This window comes from Caenorhabditis briggsae (assembly GCF_000004555.2).
Source record: "Caenorhabditis briggsae complete genome, chrV, whole genome shotgun sequence".
Taxonomy (NCBI): Eukaryota; Metazoa; Nematoda; class Chromadorea; order Rhabditida; family Rhabditidae; genus Caenorhabditis; species Caenorhabditis briggsae.
In genome coordinates, this window is record NC_013488.2 from 18,732,580 (window position 1) to 18,754,733 (window position 22,154).

The 22,154-nt window shown below is 39.9% G+C and overlaps 6 protein-coding genes across 6 annotated transcripts; 3 read left to right on the forward strand and 3 right to left on the reverse strand.

The window, feature by feature from the left end:
• Positions 1-89: 89 nt before the first annotated feature.
• CBG05539 lies at positions 90-601 on the reverse strand (the record flags this gene model as incomplete). The annotated part of the gene is made up of 3 exons (XM_002638468.1): positions 90-170; positions 384-521; positions 587-601. The coding sequence occupies 3 exons, from the start codon at positions 599-601 to the stop codon at positions 90-92; spliced, it is 234 nt and encodes a 77-aa protein (XP_002638514.1).
• Positions 602-2,909: 2,308 nt separating this feature from the next.
• Positions 2,910-8,574, reverse strand: Cbr-hif-1 (the record flags this gene model as incomplete). The annotated part of the gene is made up of 9 exons (XM_045238580.1): positions 2,910-3,104; positions 3,943-4,444; positions 4,541-4,932; positions 5,074-5,267; positions 5,648-6,215; positions 7,083-7,397; positions 7,445-7,599; positions 8,012-8,202; positions 8,555-8,574. The coding sequence occupies 9 exons, from the start codon at positions 8,572-8,574 to the stop codon at positions 2,910-2,912; spliced, it is 2,532 nt and encodes an 843-aa protein (XP_045092977.1).
• Positions 8,575-17,723: 9,149 nt separating this feature from the next.
• On the forward strand, positions 17,724-18,567 carry CBG05542 (the record flags this gene model as incomplete). The annotated part of the gene is made up of 3 exons (XM_002638470.1): positions 17,724-17,795; positions 18,103-18,404; positions 18,474-18,567. 3 exons carry the CDS (start codon positions 17,724-17,726, stop codon positions 18,565-18,567), a joined length of 468 nt encoding a protein of 155 aa, XP_002638516.1.
• Positions 18,568-18,735: 168 nt separating this feature from the next.
• Positions 18,736-20,031, forward strand: CBG27317 (the record flags this gene model as incomplete). The annotated part of the gene is made up of 4 exons (XM_045238581.1): positions 18,736-18,870; positions 19,057-19,149; positions 19,625-19,804; positions 19,858-20,031. 4 exons carry the CDS (start codon positions 18,736-18,738, stop codon positions 20,029-20,031), a joined length of 582 nt encoding a protein of 193 aa, XP_045098446.1.
• A 187-nt stretch (positions 20,032-20,218) lies between these two features.
• On the forward strand, positions 20,219-20,658 carry CBG05543 (the record flags this gene model as incomplete). The annotated part of the gene is made up of 2 exons (XM_002638471.1): positions 20,219-20,300; positions 20,486-20,658. 2 exons carry the CDS (start codon positions 20,219-20,221, stop codon positions 20,656-20,658), a joined length of 255 nt encoding a protein of 84 aa, XP_002638517.1.
• A 648-nt stretch (positions 20,659-21,306) lies between these two features.
• Positions 21,307-22,010, reverse strand: CBG27318 (the record flags this gene model as incomplete). The annotated part of the gene is made up of 2 exons (XM_045238583.1): positions 21,307-21,801; positions 21,843-22,010. 2 exons carry the CDS (start codon positions 22,008-22,010, stop codon positions 21,307-21,309), a joined length of 663 nt encoding a protein of 220 aa, XP_045098447.1.
• Between the last annotated feature and the right edge of the window lie 144 nt (positions 22,011-22,154).

Consider the following 22,154-nt stretch of genomic DNA (forward strand, 5'->3'; position numbering starts at 1 on the left):
TGGGGTGAATTACTTTAAGTGGATGGATAGACATATAATAATACATAACTGATCGGTGAGGTTCGCGGGGTTCTTGGGGGGTCCATGGCCTATTGAGCTGGTGGGACACCGCCCACGTTGACGTCTCCTGGTTGTCCAGACGCGGCTTGAGCAGCGGCGACGGCAGCGTTCTGGAATTGATGGTAATCGAGTTGGCATATGTCAGATAGTGAGTCTGGGATCGGATATCTACTTGTCTGGATTTGGACCATAGTCCGATTTATCTAGGTTTCAGTCTGATTCGATTCAAAAGTTCATAGATTCAAAAGCTCTCTAGATTTTTAGATTTCTAATTTTTGAAAAAAAAATGGAAAAAATCTCTAGTTTCAGATTTTCAGACTTACCGGGTCCGACTCATGGTTAGCTCCTGGAATGATCTTTCCAATAGCTTGCTGGGCCTGCGAAGCATATCCCTTCGTGGCATCAGCAGCCGTGGACAGTACGTCCTTGGTCTTGTCGAAGATGGAAGAGAGAGCGTTCTTCTGGAATTTTCAGCCAATTTCTCTTTATTACAGGCGTTAAAAAGTTTATAAGATTCAAAACTTACCGCAGCGTCAGCCATTTTTGTTTGGAGAGAAGAAGGAGAAGAAGGAGAAGAAGTAAAATGCGCCGCGTGTGTATGTGTATGCTCACATGGGGCTCTCGGAGCTCTTGGGGGCGGAGCTGGAGGGAGACGCCCCACGTCTCCGTTTGCGATGCACTCTTTTTTCGGAGGGGCTCCGGCTCCTGCGCACCCCTAAGCCATCGATTTGGCGTGTGTTTATGTATATGCATGTGCTCTTTCCTCTCTTCTCTCTTCCGATGAGCCTGTCTCCTGAAGCCGTCACGTCTTCCTCCTTTTCTCTTTTTTCCTTCTTCTTTCTTTCTTTTTTTTTTTGAAGAGCCTTGACAGACGAAGCGCAGAGCACCCAGTGTTGCTCAGCGCCGGGGACTCGGGAGGATCTGCCTCGGGATAATGACATTAAGCGAGATCCGCGCGCGCCTGAGTCCTCCGGAGCAAATGCATATATGTGTATGTTTTTTTTTCGCCTTCCATTTTTTCCTGAAAAAGAAGAAGAAGATAGAGAAGCCCCCGAGTTTAATTATATGGTTCTTTTCTGATGGAGCCTCGAAGCTCTTTTTCTAGGCAATTTGTCAATTTGGCACTGGGAGACAAGACGGATGAAGATGACAATCTAAAAAAAGAGTCGTGCCGAATGGATGAATGGGAGTGGGGGGGGGGTGGAAATTGTAGTCAACGAAATGGGTGATGATGAGGATGGTCCATTATTATGGGGAAGTTGAAAAATAAGGATGAAATGGGATATTTGGTATATGAAATGACGGGGTCTAAATAAAGGCCGATGATGTGGCAAGGAGCGGAGCTTAGAAATTAGGTCATGGGACGCAGGATGGTTTGTTTAGAAAAAAAACTTTGATAACGTCCAAAGTCGGCACCATCGGCAGTTCGGCAGTTCGACCCAACCAGCCTGTAAAAAGGACCCTGAAATTGAATGGCCCTCACATAGTCTAGTTTCAGCTCAATTGTCTCAACTAGTATGCAAGATCAAAAATCCGCCAAATGATAAAATGTTTGTGATGTTATGATAAACAATTTATCAGTTGACAACTTTCTTATATCTTCAACAGGGACCGAGATAAATTGGATCAAAGTTAAAAGTTAAGAGGCCCTTCTATTACAGGTTTTTTCTCTAAATTCACTATCCAATTCATGACTGCGTATACTTTTTTCTCATCACCAAAATACGCCAACTCCACCCTCGACACTCTATAAATCACGTCGTTTCCTGCTCTATCTTGTTTGCTTGTGTTTTTTTTTCTTGTGTTTTTTTTCTTGCTATGTCCATCCTTTTTTGGGTCTCATGGGGAAATAGGGGGTTCCGGTTCAGAGCTCTTAGGATTTGGGAGGTTCATTCAGGTTTGAAGAGGTTTTGAGAGTTTCAGGTACCCTGGATTTGGGTGGAATGGTTTCGATATTTGGCAAATTCTTAATTGAAACACAATGATTTAGAAATTAGGTGAAAATAAATAATTCTGGCTCATACTTTCCGTGACAAATCACTCCGTCAACTTGGAGCTCAATTATCTCGAATCCTGTGAAACATATCAAAAAGTGATCAACTGATAAATTATTTATCAGAATGAATATCACCTACATTTTATTAGTTGATAACTTTTTGATACCTCTTATAGGAACTAAGATAAATTGGCTTAAAAGTACAATAAGTCTATGTTGCTTTCGAGTTTTGTTGATTTCTAAAAAAGTTCAAATTTCAAAGCCAATACATTGTACGGCTTCTTTTGGTCCAGACTAATTTTTTGAAAAAAACCGATTCCATGGCTTCCAAATCCCACGCATTAGATGTTCGCCTCCACCGATTCATCTTCGCTTTTTTCTTTTTTTTTCCGGCAAGGCTCATGACGTCTTCTTTGTGCCCTTTTTAGTATTCGGTGCTTTTTTTTCGCGACGGAGCAGCTCTTCTCTACAAAGAGCACACTTTCACTTTTCACCATTCAAAAAGAGTGAAATTTTATTTTACGAGAGGGATGGAGACAGGAGAAAAAGGCGCGGGGGAAATTTAGGACAGGGACAGTGAAAAATTGGGTGTGGGAGAAGAAGAAGATTCGTTGTGATTTTTTTTCAGAAGACTACTATCAGTGATAGCCTATCACTAATTTTCAGATAGATGCACACGTTTTTGTACTACGACTCTTCTATAGGAGGGGGAAGACAAGAATAAAGGGGGAAAACAGACCAGGATGAAAAAACACAGAAGAGACAAAAACGTGAAGAAGGAGAAGAGAGATTTTTGGGGAGGAAATGAAAAAAACAAATAAAAATGATTTAGAAAAATATATATATGTGACATTTAGGAGAGCATTGAGAATGGAGAATATGGGTCGGACTGTTGTTGTCGGTGCATCTGTTGTTGCTGATGCTCGGGAACGCGTGTTTGTGGCTGCCAATAGGAGTCTTGTTGGAATGGTTGATACTGATTATTGTACATATTGTAGTCCATATCGGAGGGACCACTCATGTGCATTCGTTTACATGGTGGACTTCTCTGAAAATTGATTATTTTTTTTTGAATTCAGAGGTTTTGATCTTTGGGAATCGCTAGCAAGTTCTGGACCATGGGCCGCTATTGAGCCGTTGTTGAGCAATTTTTGGCCAAACTCTGCTCATGACCCGCTGTACAGCCGTTTTTGGGCAAATTCCAACCAAAATCTGACCATGCCATGGCCTGCTTCATCCTGCCTTTTTCATGGCAGCCTTTTTCAAACATTTTCGGATCAAAATCTGCCCATAGCCCGCTATATAGCCGTTTTCTAACAATGTGGGTTTAAACGACCCACAACACAGCCGTTTTTGAAGCAAGTCCTGACCAAAATCTGTTCATGACACGCTGTACAGCTGTTTTTGGGCAAATTTCAACCAGAGTCTGCTTTTGGCCCGCTATGTAGCCGATTTTGAGCAATTTCCGGCCAAAATCCGCCTATGGCCCGCTACACAGCCGCTTTTGAGGATTTTTAAACTGAAATCTGGCCATGGCCCGCTGTTTAGCCGTTTTCAGGATTTTTTTGGCCTAAAATCTGACCATGGTCCGCCATAGAGCCGTTTTTGAGCGTTTTCCGACTAAATGGCCCGCTACACAGCCGTTTCTATACACCTTCCGATCAAAATCTGACCATGGCATACACCCGTGTTTGGGCATTTTCTAACCAAAATCTGCTCATGGGCCGCTGTATACCCATTTTTGAGAATTTTCTAACCAAAATCTGGCCACGGCCCACTAAGCATCTGTTTTTAGTCAATTTCCGGCAAGAATTTGCTTTTGACCCGCTACATAACCGTTTTTGGACATGAGGCCGAACCAGAAATCACAAGCCAACACAACTTACGTCAATATGAACTGGTATAGCTGCTGGCATTGAAGGAACCGCCGGTGTGAAATCTGGCAGGTCGTACAGTGCCTGAAGCTCTGGTGGAAGCAGTCCCTCATCAATGTTCATCATCTCGCAAGTGTCCACGAACGGCGCCAAACACGACAGATCCGGCTCTTCCCATTGAAGATCGTCTGGAACATTCAATTCATGAAAAAAGAACAAAACTTGAAAGGACTTGCCACAAATGATTGGTTCGCAAGCGTTTAGAGTCGGCGACGAGTTGTTGAGAGTGACGTTGTCGGCTGCTGCTGACGCCTGCTCTTGGGCAAGGAGAGAATCGGCAAAAGGCATAGCGGCGAACACATCGGAGACGTCGTGGAGTCCAGACATTTCAGCGGACGACACATCGAGAGAATCTGATGGTGGAACGGCGGAAAAGCGTCGTGACGGATCGGACGGACTGCAGCGGCTGACCATAGGTCGAGAGTCTCCGTACATGACTTGCCCAGATTTGATACTGCAAAAAGAATAAGATATGATTTAAGCATAAGCCTAAGCCAAAGTTAAGCTTAAGCCTGTGAAGCCTAAGCCTAAGGATATTTCTCAAGCTTACCTCGGGGGACTGTTAATTCCACACTGTGAGAGGCCTTCTGCGAGTGGCGAGTAGTTGGCGCTCTGCGGCTGCGTAGAAGCTGCTGACGATCCAGAGCTGTCTGTGATGGTTGTGGCCGTGCTTCGCCCGCCGTGGCTTTGAGCTCGTCGTCCGTAACTGGCACGCGGGCGGGAGGCACGAGATGATGAATCCATGAATTGCGGCGAGGCCAGAGAGGTGTCGAAATGTGTCGTCTTGGCGGTTGATTGGAAGCGGTCCGCCGATCGGTAGCGTGCCGGCGGCGGAGAGCTTGGCTGGTCTCGAAAAAGCCATTGCAGAACGTCATCGTAGCTGTTCTTACGTGCTCCTGGAATATATTGAATTATGAAGTTAAGTATCTGGGTCAGAACAGTCTAGAAGCAGTGTGATCATGCAGGGGAAGATTCATAGATTTTTCTTAATTCTGGTTAAAGCTGAAAACTCACGAGGTAGAGGACAACGGAGGGAAAGTGGCGTTCTGTTTATTTTTAGTTAGAAATTTTTAAATTATGCACCTGAACCTCGCCTCCGCTGTCCTCTTCCTCCTTATCAATATTGTAAAACGGTGCTAAATCCACGTCGAACTCTGGCGCAAGGCCAGCGTCCTCAATGGATTCGGTATCCGAGTCCATGTCGACGTCATCGTCCATATACTTCGAGACTTGTCCATAAATACGTTGCTCATACTCATCCGTAACAGAGTAGATACCTAGATTGAGGTTACTACGAAGAGTTACTACAGTATGTTATTGTAGTTACTACAGTAGTTATTACAGCATTTTACTACAGTAGGTTACTATAGTAAAAAGGTTACTGTAGTAGTACAGCACTTACTACAGTAGTTAATACAGTAGTTACTACATAGAGTTAATAGGGCCCATGGAAAAAGAATTCAAACGTTGATCGGTCAATCTTGAGTCTCGAGCAGTTGCAAATGCTCAATAACATATCACAGTTGTAATGTTGATCTGTCGAACTTTCAACAGAGCCAGATATCAAAAACAAATCACATTTTTGTTATTCAAGTCGGTCGGCTAGTTTGGATTTAAAATGACAAGTTTCTCAAGTTCACACTATAAAGACACTCACCCATATCAGCTTGTTTCACTGGTTCCTCTGGAATTTGTTGTTGTGGAATGACCGCTGGCTCATATCCATCCATATCATCACCTTCAACCAGTGGAGTGAACTCAACGCATTCAATGATCTCAGGCTGTCTTCCAATGTAGTCTCTAGTGTCATCGATCTCCTTCTTAATATCCACTTGCATTCCAGCTGGCATTGTATCAGTGCACACCACCAGCGACTCTTCGGATCCTTGAATTCCAAGTACATAGTGAACACAAATGACATACTGTCCCTTCTGTCCTTTAGTGGTATGTGTGATGGTTGTGGCTTCCGTCTGGACCCAGGCCAAAGTGTCGTTTGCAGCTATCAGCCGATAGTATGGAGTACGGTTGTGTCCCTTGGCGAAAAGCTCCTTCATGGCTTTTGACACGATTTCCATGTCTCCCGGATGCACTAGGTCGTAGAACGAGGTTCCCATGAGAGATTTCAGCTCGCTTTTCAGAATGTAGTTGAATTTGTCGGAGACAAATGTGATTCGCATGTCGCAGGTGTGACGGGTGGTGAAGGCGCCCATCGGGGATTCGGTGTACTAAAGAAAGAATTTGTAGGGTCTAGAAGATATTGGAATGGCCCAGAAAAATATATGTAAGAGAATCTAGTAGGGTCTAAAAGGATCTAGAAATGTCTTGAAAGATAGAGTATGGTCTAGAAAGATCTGGAAGGAACTGGAAGGGCCCAGAAGGACTTAGTAGGATCCAGAAGGACCGAGAAGGATCTAGAAGGATCTAGTAGGATCTAAAAGGGTTTAGAAGAATCTGGAAGGGTCCAGAACAATCTAAAAGAACCCTGAATGATCTAGAAGGGCCTAGAAGGATTTAGTAGAGTCTAGAAAGATCTAGTAGGGTTCAGAAGAATCTAGTAGGGTCTTGTATGGTCTAGAAGGATCAAAAGAATCTACAAGGGTTTTTTTGGGATTTTGCAGTACTGTATTGGTTTCTTGGTCCCCGGTCCCCATCCCTTCGTGGTACCTAAGGATTCCTAAGAATTCCTAAAGATTCGAATCTTGGTGTGCTTTCAACCCCTTGCTTCTCTTTTCTTCAAATTTCCTCTATTTCATCCAATTTCTTCTTGCACTGACAACGAAGAAGAAGCAGAAGACGTCCCATCTTCTTCTACGTCTTCTGTGCTTCTTCACAAAAAAGGGAGAATGACGCCAAGTTGCATGTGCCTCGTCCCTCTCCAATTTTCTAATCCTTTTTTCTATGCACACGAGTGAAATGATGGAGGAGGGGACAGAAGCGAAAAACTGAGTGTGCTTTGCTTCTGCTCCTAGCTGCGCACATTGGCGCCAAGTAGATCGAAAGATCAGAAGAAGAAAGTGTAACGTCTCCCTCAGGCCTAGACAAGAAATGATAAAGGATATCCCCCCGATCAAAAGATCAACTATCAAGCTCACCTTTGTCATCGCAGATGCATTGGCATTTGTGGTGCCCTGTCCAGCAGGTATAGTGATGCCTTGCATAAATGACACGTGTCCCCCGGTTGAAACTTTTGAGTGCACCAAGAACGAGACGGATTTGTACAAGGCGCTCTTCAGGTTCAGACACCGACCACGTGGGCTGATCACTGTCTTCATTCGGAGCACAATGTTGACTCCGTTTGGATCGGATTCCTCGTCTTTCGGCTTGTGCAGAAGTTTGGTCTGTTTATCGAACTCATCGTAGTCGGCTGGATGTAAAAAGTCGCGAAGAGCACGGCCAGTGAGGTCAGTCTGAAAGTTCAGTAAGTGTTGAAACTTCAAAAACCTTCTAGGCTTACCTGTGTTAATCCCAAATACAACGCGACACTCTCTGTGACATACAAAATCGACGAATCGCTATCCACAATCAGGACGAATCCATCTAAACACTCTGCTATCGTCTCCTCATTCCACACTTCATTGTTGAACTCGTTGTCCAGGTCGTTTTCGAGAACTGGAAATCCTTGTTTTCGTGCTTGTATATATTCTTTTAGAATCAATATTTTTGAACCAACTAAATTAGATGGCATAAAACTAAACGAGTGCTACAAAATGATATTATTTGGAATGCTATATCTTGTCTATGAACAAAGTTTCAAGGCTTTATAGCTAGGACCCCAAAGCTCCGACGGTTTTTGATTTTTAACTTTGTTCATAGACAAGATACAGTATTCCAAATAGTATGATTTTGTAGATCTTGAATTTTTCTATCATGTTTATTTATTCAGTTCAAAAACTTTGATTCTAAAATAAACTATGCGGGCCCCAACTGTTAATCTTAATTTGAGAAAAAAATCTGATCTCTGATCATACCCCCCAACTAATTCCTTTCTAATTCAATTTGATGTATTTCCAATGTCACTTACCATTACCGGCTGTCTTTCGAAGACGGCAAATCGTGGCGGCGACGCGTAGAAGTGCTATTCGGTCGAGATGGGTTACTGTACCCTCTTCAACAATCGGTACCACTTGTTTGAGTTCATCGAAAATCTCTCCTTCCTTAAAACGACGATCTCGTGCCGCGTATCGAGATGTTTCTCGTCGGCGTTCCATGTTTCTGGAATTTTAATTAATTTTTTTTTCACTGGAATCGTTGGCTCTTTATGGCAAGCCCCTATTTTTTTTAAACATCTAATCCGATTTTCTAACATCAATCTCATTAAATTCCAGCACCTCGCCGCTTCCGGACTAAAAATGAATCCAGAAAGCGAGAGAGATACCAGCTAAAGAAGATACATCGCATATCTAATGATTCATTTGATATTCGATTCGGAAATGCGCATTTTCGATGATTCCCTATAAGGACTACGGTAGGTGTGAGCCCCTTTTAGAGTGCTCGACTATTGAATAGCGAGCTAACAAGGCTTATTATATGCAAGCTCGCAATCCTGGAAAAAAGTATGACTAACCGTTTTCTGTTGTCCTCCATTGTGTTAGAAAAATGCAAAAAAAATTATCCGAGCAGCTCTATAGAGCTGAAGTTCGGCGTGCGTGGGGTAACTTCCCCGTGATCAAATGGTTCTTGCTGAAAATTTGAATTTCATAGGGACATCTTAAAAGGAGCTATTAAGAATCTCGAAAAGTTGAAAGAAACAAAAGAAACGAAAAGCGCAGAGACACGAAATGGGTGAAATGAGCAGAAAAACAACAACAAGAGGACAGGGTCCAAGATGACAGATGGGGCTTAAAAATAGCAAAGAAATATGATATAGAATGGGGACTGAGAGTTTGGGGGACAAGTTGACAAAATGGTTTTTTACTACTAAGGAAGAAACTTATTAGAATTTTATTTTTGAAAATATGAAGCCTGCCTGGAGAGTTAACTTTAATGCTCTAACAGAAGCTCGGCCTATACGTGCACTTTGAGCTCTATTATATCGGTTCCTAGGAGAGGTATCAAAATTTGTAAACTGATAAAATGTTACTGATATCATGATAAACATTTTATTAGTTTACAAATTTTTAGTATTCTTGACAAGAACCGAGATAAATTGTCTTAAAGTTAAACGTTAGTGGGCCTTTGCCGAGTAACGCGGTCGGCTGCCGACTTTGTAACTTTGACACAATTTATCTCAATTCCTGTGATAGATATCAAAATTTTGTCAACTGTTAAAATGTTATGGATATTATGATAAATAATGTTGCAGTTGACAACTTTTTGATATCTTTAACAGGGACCGAGATAAATCGTCTTAAAGTTAAACGTCAGTGGGCCTTTGCCGGCTGAGTTACGCGGTCGGCTGCCGACCTAGTAACTTTGACATAATTTATCTTAATTCCTGTGATAGATATCAAAATTTTTTCAAATGTTGGTATGTTACTGATATTATGATAAGCATTTTACCAGTTGACAACTTTCCTATATCTTTGACAACCGAGATGAATAGGCTCAAAGTTAACAGTTAGGGATCCTTCCATTATAGGTTTTTCGATAATATGATTTCAAGGTATGATTTCAATAAGGCAAATAATTTCATAAACTCGAAAAGATCCAATTTTGGAGAATCCATATTTGACGAGTGGCCATATATGATGGTACCCAAAAAACTCTCAATATTTACCCTGTGAGTAGGATGTAAACATACAAATATGAAAGCGTAAACCCGTTGTCGAAAGCCCCTATCTTTAAACTCACCTATCTCATTTCCTGTTAAAGATATCAAAAGTTGTTAACTAAAAAATTGTTTATCATAATATCACCTACATTTCATCAGTTCATAGATTCTAGATTACTTTCACAGGAATCGAGATAATTGAGCTCAAACTCAAAGGTCAAACGTTTGAAAGTGTACAAGATCATGACATTAGCAAAACAAAATTCCACCTGACCAAAAAGTATTTGAAACAAACAAAAACAATTGAGAGCAAAACATTGTAGTTAGCGTAGTCAGAGACAGAAGATAGGGAGAGACAGAAAAAGTGCACACTTCGATAAGAATCGATAGAAGCAACTGTTGGGCCGGTGGGGGCCCGCTAGAGGTATGAAAGACGTTTGTAACATTTCTTAGGCAGAGCATGATGACTGATGGGGGGAAATGCCTGTCAATTCGAGTGGAAATTGCAAGAAACGACTGGACGAATAGGGCGCTGATTACATTGAAATACACACGAGGGGTCGCACCAGTCATGTGATAAGGAAAATGAATCGAAGATGGAGAGGAAGATTAACTTTTGAATAGAAACTAAAATGTTTTTTCTGCGTAACTGGATATTTATAAATATGGATATTGACATTGATATCAAATGATTGGATTTCGCATCCCCTTCCTTTTTATTTAATTCAAAAACCATTTTTCGAACTGATCTTTGTATGACATAAAAAAAATCTTTTAATCCTAATCCTTTTGTTACTCTATCTAGAAAAATGTATAATGAATTTGAAAGGGTAAGCTTTTTTCCAGTTGTTGCTTTTTCCTGGAAGTGGGCGGGGCTTAGAAGACATTGCGTCATCACTAGAAAGACTTGAACTTTGAAAATTATAAAATTGATTGTTGATAGGGTCATAAATTAAAAGAAATTGAAGGAAAAAAAATCAATAAATCGAAGGAAAAGAGACAAAAGGAGATAGTCATCAAACATGAGGCAAAGAAAGAAGAAGAAGAAGAGATGGGTGATAAGGGGAGAAGAAGATCGTTTCGGCCCGTGGTGTGTGTAGAAACGACTTCTTCTAATAGGAGAAAAAGAAATGGTGGAACTGTCAATCTGGTAAATGAGAGAATTAGAGAAAGAGAGAGAGAGAGAGAGAGAGAGAGAGAGAGAGAGAGAGAGAGAGAGAGATGGGCTAGAGACGTAGAGGAGGCAAAAAACTGTGATGGGGATTTTTCGGACAGTTTAGATAGATAAGAACCTTTAAAGGGCATGGATAGGGCTCTAAAAGGAGGCAGGTGAATATAATGGGGTACTGTAACTAGTAGAAAAGAGGTTTAAAATCGCCAAAAGCTAAGACTAACGGTTTTTAAACCACAGTACCGGTCAATGGGTAGCTAAAAACGTATTTGTTGGTTGATTTTAGGCACTTCTGGCCATTTTCAAAGTTTTTCAGCTATTTGTCAAGTTCTGAAAGACACCTATTTGGCCCGTTTTTGGACTGAAAACGGTATCTTTCAGAAATCGGCAAATAGCTGGAACTAAGAATTTTCCGAAAATTTTGTGAATATAGAGTTTTCAATCTAGATCTGCTTTAGACCCCCTGAAGTTTTCAAAGTGATTGCAACCTTGATATCCGAGATCCAGATCTCTCGAAAATGGCCAAAAATCAACTGAAACATAGATTTTTGATTGACTAGTAATGTAAGTGAGTACTGTAACTGGTTACAGAAACTTGTGAGGTGTACACAGATGGCTGGTGCGCCTACGACGCAATTGAAAATTCTATTGCTGTGAATGAAGATTTCAGTCTTTAAGCTCCGCCCACTTCCAGAAAAGAGCAAAATTTTAAATCTAGGCAGTTGGAATCAATCAGCAAGTTCACACATTTGATTAGCTAGCCTTTATTTAGAGCATTTATTCTAAAATTATATAATGTTAATTTTGACACTTTCAAGCTTCAAAAAAGTAGCTAGTCTATGCCAAAAAAGCCTCCTTTATGATAAAAGGGCGGAGCAAAAGAGTCCCCTCCAAAGGCGATTCAAAAAAAAGTGTATGTCCCAAAGATGAAGATGGACATGCAAACTTTTTTCTCTGCCAGAGAGGCAAAGATTTCTCTGAAAATGATTGGGACAGAGAAACGAAGAAAAATGCTTGTTGGACAGAGAAAAAGCTAGAGATCCTAAGAAAAAGGAGGGAGCAGAGTGGAAGGAGCGAGGAGCTGGTTGGGGGAGAAATAGTATTCGACCTCATGAGAGGAAAGAAACAACGTCACCCCCCAACACAGAGGAGATACAGGAAAAGGGCTTGGCGAGAGAGTGGAGAGTGCCAGACAGAGGACAGGCGGCAGAATTCCGACGCAGCGTTTGGTGGTCAAGAGTACATACGGCTAGAGAATCGGAGAGAGACAGTGAGAAGGGAGGACACGTGGTTTTGATGGGAGAGAGAGGGGGTGGGGGGAGATGGGCGGCGCGGTAAATAGATGGAAGCGTAACGGTGAATCGAATTGAAATAAGAAAAAACGAAAGGGGGAACAAAAATGGACTTAATTAACTTTAATTGAATTCTTGAATTCTCGCAAAGCGGAATTTCCTGGTTTTTGTTCCAGAGAACCTTTCTTTCCCACCCCCATTCTAGCACATGGGAGAATTCAGGAATCCAGGGCAGAGTCCTGGGAATCAGAATCGGACCGATGGGAATCTGAATTGTGCTCAACTGGAAAAGAAAAAGCAAACTCGAAAAACTCCTAGAAACCTCTCTGCTAGAAACTGTACCTGTGCTTTTTGTCTTTCTTGGGAGTGTGGGGTGATTATTGATAACACAAAAAATTTATTGACAAGGGAGAACATGAGACCAGTTAATCAAAATCTTATAGTTAGAACTATACAAAGGGCGGGTATTTTTTGATTGGATGAAGATTGTTCTTCATCAAAATTTGGAGGAAGTGATCAGTGATAAGTGATAGGGCGAAAATGACAAAATGGATAAACCAGCACAATCTATTGAAACCAGATGGGCTTCAAATGAAGTTTAGGCTTACAAACACTGATCTTAGAACCGTTGCACTAATGTATGGGGCAGAACATATGCATGAATAGTTGTACTGAGCTCAAATTTAGCTTACAAGAATTTCCATATTTAGTCAGCAAACTGATCAAGTTTCTAATCATTTGATCAATTTTCAGCTGAGTTATCACTTGTAAAAGTTGCTTTATCATCTTTGGACCATCATAACAATACCTAGACTTGAAGAATCGCTTTGAAAATTTCAGAAACTTTAAATGAAACGTAAAATTATAATTCTGCCAATTATCATGCTTTTAAGATTGTTTTGTCTCGAGATATACCCGTTTTTATCAGTCCCGGTAGTTGTGCGCCACCCTATGATTGAAGCCCACCCTAAACGTTCAATTTGAGCTCATTTATCTCGGTTCCTGTAAGTGATAGCAAAAAATTTTCAACTGATAAATTTCTTATCGTAATATCAGTGATATTTTATCAGTTGACAGATTTTCGATATCTTTCATAGGAGCCAAGATAAATGAGTTCAAAATTGTAGGATTTAATGAGAGGAAATACGGTAACTTTGAGCTATCATGGTTCTTTCAAAAGATATCAAAATTTTGTCAACTTATAAATTATTTATCATAATACCATCAAATTTTTGATATCTCTCATAGCAACCGAGATAATCGAGATCAAAGTGCAAATGGGCTAGAGCATGGTCTACTTCAAGAACATGTCGTCATGAATTAGGATAATCATAGTACAACCATAAATAAACTGTAATCTGTAACTCTGGTCACTTTTTTGGGATCATCTACCTGCTGAGCAGCTAGGATCTTTGGGTTAAAAGCGTAGGCGATCAGGCTTCTAGTTCCGATGTACCGGGATTTACTCTCCCGAACTGCAAGAAGGATGTTATAAAACTAGCTAACATCATTATACTAATTGACTGGCACCCAATTATAAAAGTGCAAAATGGATGTTACAAACTGGCTTACAGAATTTTAGCCAAGCTCCGCCCCCTTTCCCGAGCACACCAGACGAACCCGATGATAAAAACACTTCCTAGTAATACTAGGGCAGTATCCCATTAATAACTGACCAGTCCTCTGACATTATCTAGAACCATCTGCCTTGTTTTCACAACAACCACCACCATCCACGTCACCACACTACGATTTTCAGAGGCCTCCTGCTGCTGCCTCAAGGCGCGACGCTGCGACGTCGCAGCGGCGCCCCCCCGAAGTGCAAAGAACGACGAGAAAATATAGAATGGAAGAGAAGGAGAGGAGAAAAAAGACTCACAAGTTCAGTTCACAAACATTTCTCTCTCTCTCTCTCTCTCTCTCTCATCACTGCCCCAAAGAGAGTTTTGGGAGAAAGAACACGCGAAAAAAAAGAAAAGAGTAAAAAGAAAAAGAGAGAGAGAGAGAGAGAAGGAACACAATGGCACACACTGGTTTGTTTGTAATTGCAAAATGATCTTCGGGCGTCAAAATCAGCCTCGCTTTTTTCCCGAAAAAAATGATGGGTTAGGTGCACATGGGTTAGGTGCAGAATGTTGTGGAGAAAGCGTGGGAAAGGATTGAGGTTGATTTTCAGAATTAAGTGGTTCTCTGCATCAAATATCCATGACTCTAATCAAATCTCTTTGATTATTTTCTTTTACCGAATCAATTAGAAATCAAACTTTTTTGCGGAAAGCACATGTTCTAGAATGTTCTGGAAATTTTTCAGGAATGCTCTTGAAGACTTTTTTTTTAATTCTCTAGGTGATTTTCCAAGAAATCATATCATGTCACTTTGTCAACAACTCAATGGACACCGTAAACACTTTGATAGCCAACCTCTCAGCTTTTTACTTTAAGCCAATTTATCTCGGTTTTTGTAAAAGATATCTAAAAGTGATCAACTGATAAAATATTAGTGATATTATGATAAACATTTTATTAGTTGACAACTTTTTGATTTCGCTCACAGGAAACGAGATACAGTTATTTGAAGCAGTGCTTGCCGACTGAGGGCGGTCGGTTGCCGACCTCTTCACTTTGACACAATTCATATTGGTTTCTGTGCAAGATATCAAAAAGTGGTCAACTAATAAATTGTTTATCATAATATCACAAACATTTTATCAGTTCAGAACTTGTTGATACCTTTCATAGGAACCGAGATAAGTCAACTCAAAGTTAAAATAGCGACCTTTCTCGGCAGAGCTAAACGATCGCTGCTGGACTTTTAACTTTGATGCGATTTATCTCGGTTCTTGTTAAAGATATGATAAAGTGGGCCACTGATAAAAAATTACTGGCACTATGATAAACAATTCATCAGTTGACAACTTTTTGATCTCGGTTACTGTAACAGATATCAAAAAGTTGTCAACTGATGAAGTATTAATGATATTGTGATGAATATTTTAACAGTTGATAACTTTTCCATAGGTAAATTGAGTCAAAGTCTAAAAGGCGGCCCTCGCCGAATGATTATGAGCTACACGTTCGGCTGCCTACCTTCCAGCTTTTACTCAATTTATCTCGGTTACTGTAACAGATACCCAAAATTGGTAAACCGACAAAATGTTGGTGATATTATGATTAACAATTTTTCAGTTGACAGCTTTTTTGATATCATTTACAGAGTAGGAGATACTCGGCTGTCGGCGCCAATACTTGGCCAGATCTCCCACAAGTCTAGCACAAGTCTCCGAGCACATTATTCTATGTATTAGCTAAGACTTGTGGGAGGCTTGTGCAAGACTTGTGGAAGACTTGTCCTAGACTTGTGTGTGGCTTTGTGTGTTTTCATTGAAACCTGTTGTTTTGTTGTGATTGTATTTGGAATTAGATATACTACAACATTTTATTAGAACACTACACAAAACGAATAATGAGAAAAAAATAATTAAAATCACAAAAAATTTCCACCTTTTCGTTTCCTTTTCTCCTTTGAAATCCGTTGAAATTCATCGACAATGACAGTGTAATCGCATCAAGCCGAGCCATCTCATTTCCTCAATTTTTGCTTTGTATTTTGAAGTATCCTTTAGACGAGAACATTACAATCCAATTTCTTGCATCTGAAATACAAACGATAATTTAAAAAATTCTCAGTCTTTGATAACTAATACCATCACTTGCTTTTCGAAAATTTTCACAGATGTGGTTTCGACATTACTGACTTTCGGATAACAAGCATCTACATAATGTGCAGTGCAAATAAATTCTTCTTTACATAGTTCGAGTTGTTTTCAAATCCTAAAAAACGTTACTTCTGTGAGTTCCAAACATTGTTTTTTACTGAAATCGTGTTCATTTTCCACTGCGACACTCTGCGCATGCACGATTTTGATGAAACTCTGAATCGTTTTCATAGAATTTTGAAATTCCTTGAAAAATGTATGAAACCTTCAAAAAGAGATCCTTTGTCGACTGAAACAGCAGCTTTGATGGAGAATTTTTTGGTGGAATTTTGCAGAAAATTAACTTTTTCCATCTTCCGTCTCCTCTTTTTTCGTGAATCGAAATTCTGTATATTCAAGTGTTCGAATTCTGTAATATTGAACACTTCAAAGCTAAATATCTCTTCATAATAACTCACGATATGCTCACGACTCGCAGATTTATCCTTTTTCGGTTTTGCTTTTTTGAGTTGAAGTTGAATGTTCTGTCATGTTGAAAGTTGTACGATTCGAAACTTCAAAATTTCATATACCAAAAAATTAAAATACCTTCATAAAAATTCGAACCTTTATGAAAATAGTAGAAAAATAGGTAAAACCAGAAAACAAATTGAAAATTAAATGATGAGTCCGAAGGTGAAAAATCAATAATCAGAGTTTGGCCAAGACTTGTAGCCTTCCGACTATGGGCCAAGACTTGTGGAAGCCATCACAACGGCTCATGGAGGCGCATACTTTGGCCCAGACTTGTGGGAGGCTTGGCCAACACTTGTAAAATCATGAAATTTGACCAAGTATTGGCATCCGCAGCCGAGTAAATGGGCTCCAAGTTGACGGTTCGAGGGGGGGGGGGTTCTATAAAATGCTCTGAAAAACTTTTCCCATACAAAACTCTGCAAAACAAAAGAAGATTCAAAATGAAACAGCGTGTGAAGAAGGAAGTTTCACATGATGTTTACCTATGCTCATAAGATTTCATATATGCAGTTTGAAAATTCATAAGACCAAAACTCTTGAAAACTTTCGTTTGATCAATCTTTGAGTGATCTTGAAAGCAAAAATTTCATGTGAATGGCTTCGTTATTTACTGAATATTCAAATGTTAAGTAGTCAAGAAAATGATGTTTACTGCTAAACAAGTTGTATAATGCAAATGTTACTCAAATATCACAAACAAGAAGTTTCTACAAGATATGAATTCTTGATGTGTCAAAGCTACTAGATCAACGTATGAATAGTGGATTGATTAAAGGGGATTTTGAGAATCTCCTGAGCTCAAAATACTACAAAAAAGTGCAATCCGATTGCACTCAATGTCTGCTCAACCAGAAATCGTCGAATCATTTTTCGTTAGATCAGAAAATCAGTAAGAAGTTCTGATCAGAGTTCATTTTCGAGGCTAAACAGGTGATTCACTTTCAGTTGCTCTTTCTATAATTTTCCAGAATTGTAAGTCATCGTAAGCCAGGTCCCTTTTCTAGAACAGGTGATATTTTATGCAGTTTTATAGTGTAATGAGAAGGATAGAGGCTAGAAAAAAGTAAGTGTCGAAGGCATTAAAATCATGTTTAACATGCTGTAGATGGGGAAAAGAAGAAGTTATAATGAGGCAGAATCGATTGACCATAGACAGAGTAGGCCTGTTTCTTATTCTACGAACAATAAGAGAATATGACAGACGCAACGGAGGAACTGTATATGAAAGAGAGAGAGAGAGAGAGAGAGAGAGAGAGAAGATGAAAAAGAAGATGAAGTGGAAGGATGATTCAATCTAATAGAAGAAGTAGATGAACAAGAAGATCACCATGATCAACCTACCAATTATTTTTCAAGTTCTAGCTGTTATTTTTGCGATTATTGTTGGATTTTGTCAGGCAGTGAGTGTGCTTGGTTCCTAATTCTTAAGTCATCAGAAAGTTTAAAAAACTGAAATTCGTAAAAGGTTTCACGGTAAAAGGGCTCATAACTTTGAACTTATTTATCTCTGTTCCTATAAAAGATATCAATCAACAATTAACTGATAAAATGTTGGTGACAATATGATAAATAATTTATCGGTTGACACAATTTCGATCTTTTGAAAAAACCGAGATAATTGAGTTCTAATTGTAAGATGACAATCAGTTAACCCCTAGTTCATGGGCGGAGCTTCGTTGTCCCAAAATCAAATGAAACATATTCCAGGAAACCGCGCCATCCCTAAACGAAATCAAGAATCTCAAAAACAGTGATCTTGACGAGATATTCGGCTCAACAATGACCAAATCTCCCCCTCCAGATCTTCCCGACATGTCTAATCCAATGGGTGGTGTTGACCCCATGGGAAGGTTCAACCGCGTTCCAAGTGGTCCACGTGAGATTCCAATCAACCATGGACATGCGTTGAGTCCGCAGCCTGGTGTCCCACAAGGAAATGGAGGAGAGTTTCAGTCGTTGGCTGCTCAAGGAGCTAATGTGTTTGCCACTGGGGCCACTGCTTTTTATCGGTGAGGGCTTCTTTCTCAACTTTATTATTTATAAACAGAATTTGTGATTCCTTAGTCCCACACTTCCAGGGGTGCTGCCACTGTTGGAGAGGCATTCGGAATCCCAACTGGGAATTATCAAGTCCCACTGTTCAACCAAGCCGCTGGCCTCTTCGGACGATGAGCTGCTCCTATTTTTTACACTCTTACTTGTTTGTTTGTATATTTTCCAGGCACAAAATGAACATTGGCTCTTTTATTTTTTTCATTTTTCTTCTTTTCCTCCAAACCCTCTCGCCATGTGCTCCTATCCGTCTTTTACAACTCATTGTTGGCCTTTTCTCCATCAAAAATGAAAAGCTATCATTTGTTCCTATCGATTTTTCTACTGATCCCCATCATCGGATCAGATGCCTTTTTGGTCCCAAAGGAAACCTTCGAACAATGCGGAATGGATGAGACCCTTGGAGTGATTATGTGTATTGCGGTAGGTTTGAGCTCAATTATCTCAGTTTCTATAACAGCTAGTGAAAACCTGTCAACTGATAAAATATTTACTTTAATATGATGAACAATTTATCAGTAGGCAGATTTTTGATATCTGACAGAGGAGTCGAGATAATTAAGCTCAAAGTTTGAAAACGAAATTTTGATCCTAAAGCGATGTTTTCAGCCAGTCACAACTCTTTTCCAAAACCAACTCAACCTTCAAAACATCACAAGAGCCCGTGGAATCAGAATTGCTAATGAGTGCAGAAATGCTACTGTAAGTTGATACGACAGCTTGAATAACCTGAAAACCTGTAATAGAAGGGCCCCCTTGCTTTGGGGTTGAGTCCGCCTTTTTTTTTGGATCGATTTATGTCGGTTTTTGTAAAAGATAGAAAAAAGTTGTCAACTGATAAGTTGTTATCATAATATCAGAAACATTTTATCAGTAGGCATCTTTTTAAAATCTTCTAAAGAAACCGAGATATATTGCGTTAAAGCTAAGAGGTCGGCGGCGTAGCTCAACCGGTAAGGGCTTTTTGACTTTGAGCCAATTTATCTCGCTCCTTGTCAAAGATAAATGAAAGTTGTCAACTGATAAATTGTTACTATCAGAAATGTTTTGTCAGTGGACAAATTCTTGATATCTCTCATAGCAACCGAGATAATTGAGCTCAAACTTGAAGGCTTTTCTACTATAGGTACTCACTTGTAGGCGCCCTTCTATTCCAGGTTCTACAGTATCTTTCCAGACCTGCCTCCGCGCATTCCCTTGCGTGACCAAAGTCCAAATGGACAAGGTCTTCAACTTGCTGTGTGACGCCATCTCTTATTTCTCCACTGACTTTGCCTCTTGCCAGAAGAAACTAGTCGCCCAGATGCCGCCATGCATGCGAGAAGCTGAGAAAAGTGTGATGAAAAGTGGTGAAAAGGTATTCTAGAACAATAAAATATTGCGAAATTAGTTGTTCTGTTTTTGCTACAGGTTGATCATCCATGTGACCTGATTTCCAAGCATAAACCTTGTTTTGAAATTGAGATCACCAACATTTGCGGAGAACAGTACTGGACCCCAATTGACACTATGCTAGGGAAATTCCAGAAGTATCTACAGTCAAGTGTCCAGTGGAGCCGCCTGAAGAAAAGTTTTGATGCATAAATATTTGAATAAAGCTTTTAAAATTCATTTTGCCATTGTTAAACTTTTATAAAGTTTTCCATAAATTATCAACTCTTCCAAAAAACAAACACTGCCTAAATCAACTATAAATAATTCATACCTTTCCCAACAAGTATAAAATGACCTTCTGACCCAACAAACTTTATTACTTCTACAGTTAGGCAAAATGAAACTAATTTCCATAATTTCATTCTGCCTATTGGCTGCCTATGCCTATTCGCAATGTTGCTCTGGACAACCTTTGGGAGGTAAGCTTGAGCTCAATTATCTCGAATCCTGTAAAAGATATCAAAAACCTGTTAACTGATAAAATGTAACTGATATTATGATAAACAATTTATCTGTTGACAACTTTTTAATATTTTTGACAGAACGCGAGATAATTGAGCTCAAAATTGACAGCGATTTAAAACCCCAAAAAAAATCTTTCCAGCCTGCATCAACCAAATCTGCCCAAATGGCACCATGTGCAACAACAACTGGTGCTGTCCAGGATGCTATGACACTTGCTCCAACTGTTATTTGTACACGGCATACTGTAACAATCCGTACTACTCGTGCAGTATGAGCTGCTGCAAGGCTACCTGTGGACAGTGTCATCCGTAACTTGGATTTGAAAGTCTTCGGTTTTTGAGAACTTGTGAATAGTGTTGAAATAAAATAGTCGAGCATTATCAACAAAGTTTCTTTATTGTAACACACATACAGAATGAGAGAGAGAGAGAGAGAGAGAGCAGGTGAGAAACATGGAGAAGTCAATCTTCATCGTCGCTATGGGAAAGATTCAATTTCCTGGTTTTGAAAAATGCCAATTATAAAGCAATGAACAAAAAAATAGTGATTCTGGCAAACTAACAAAAATCAAGTGTGAAATGAATCTGAAGACAGACCGTGCACTAATGGAAACCCATCCTATTTGAGCTCACAATTATCTCGGTTCTTGTAAGAGCTATCAAACATTTGTCAACTAATAAATTATTTATCATAATTTGACCTATATTTTCTCAGTAGACAGCGTCTTCTTATCTTTTACAGGAACCGAGATAACTGAGCTTAATGTACACGGATACGGTACATATGCGGTTAGTGAACGAACAAACGAATGTAAACAAGCAAACTAGAGGTTAAATTAAAAGACCATAAGGATCTGGAAACTTAATTATGAGACAATAGCAATATCTAAAACCGTACTTTCAACAATTCATAAGCTGGAACATAGTAGACTCGACTGATATTCCATTGCCCATCCTCTACCTATAACACATCCAACACATGCATATCCCCATCTCTCAACTCCAATTCTGTATGATCGCATGTCGACCAAAAATAGCAATCTCCAATCTTAATAGTCATCAAAAGTCCCTTGATCTCAGTCGGAAACATTATAACCATTCTGTGATGTTCGAACTGAAAGAATGGAGCTTCCAAGTAGAAGAACTCCTCAGCGATGGTCCCATTGAAGTTGGTAGCGTTCAGAAATTCTTCGACACCTTGGAATCGTTCAATGTCTAGAACCCATTTGTCAAGGAGGATCTTTGGAATATCGGTGAACAGAGTTTTGAGGAGTTTGGCGATTTTGAGCTCATGAAGTGCGGATCCATTTTGCATTAGACTCTTTTCCATGGTGGCGTATTCCATGAGATTCCTTTTATGCTCCAGGAAAACATTCATGTCAAATTTGAAGTTGGCTGGCTTAGATGGCCAGGCGGTGGTAAAGGCAATGTAGTCTCTTTGGTAGGCAAGATAATCCTGAAACAGTGTTAAGGATAAATTTTCTAAAATGCCCTTACCATAAGTGTAGTATGGTAGGCCGCAAAGATAAGACCAGTGACCACGGCCGCGTAGACAATCAACTCCATTCTTCCGACTGGGAACGGCATGACGACGTCACGACGACATCGATGAGGGGTAATGCGAGCCGGTCGAAACATTGATTTGATTAACGAATATCGGGACATTTTGATAGTGAATATGGGGAAGACTTTTTAGAAGGAAATGAAGAAAGTGTAGTTATGGAACAAAAAAAAACTAATTTAGATGAGTGGATAAAAAGAGAGGGGGGGGGGGGACAAAGCATTTGTTCCAAAAATCGGTGCTGCTCG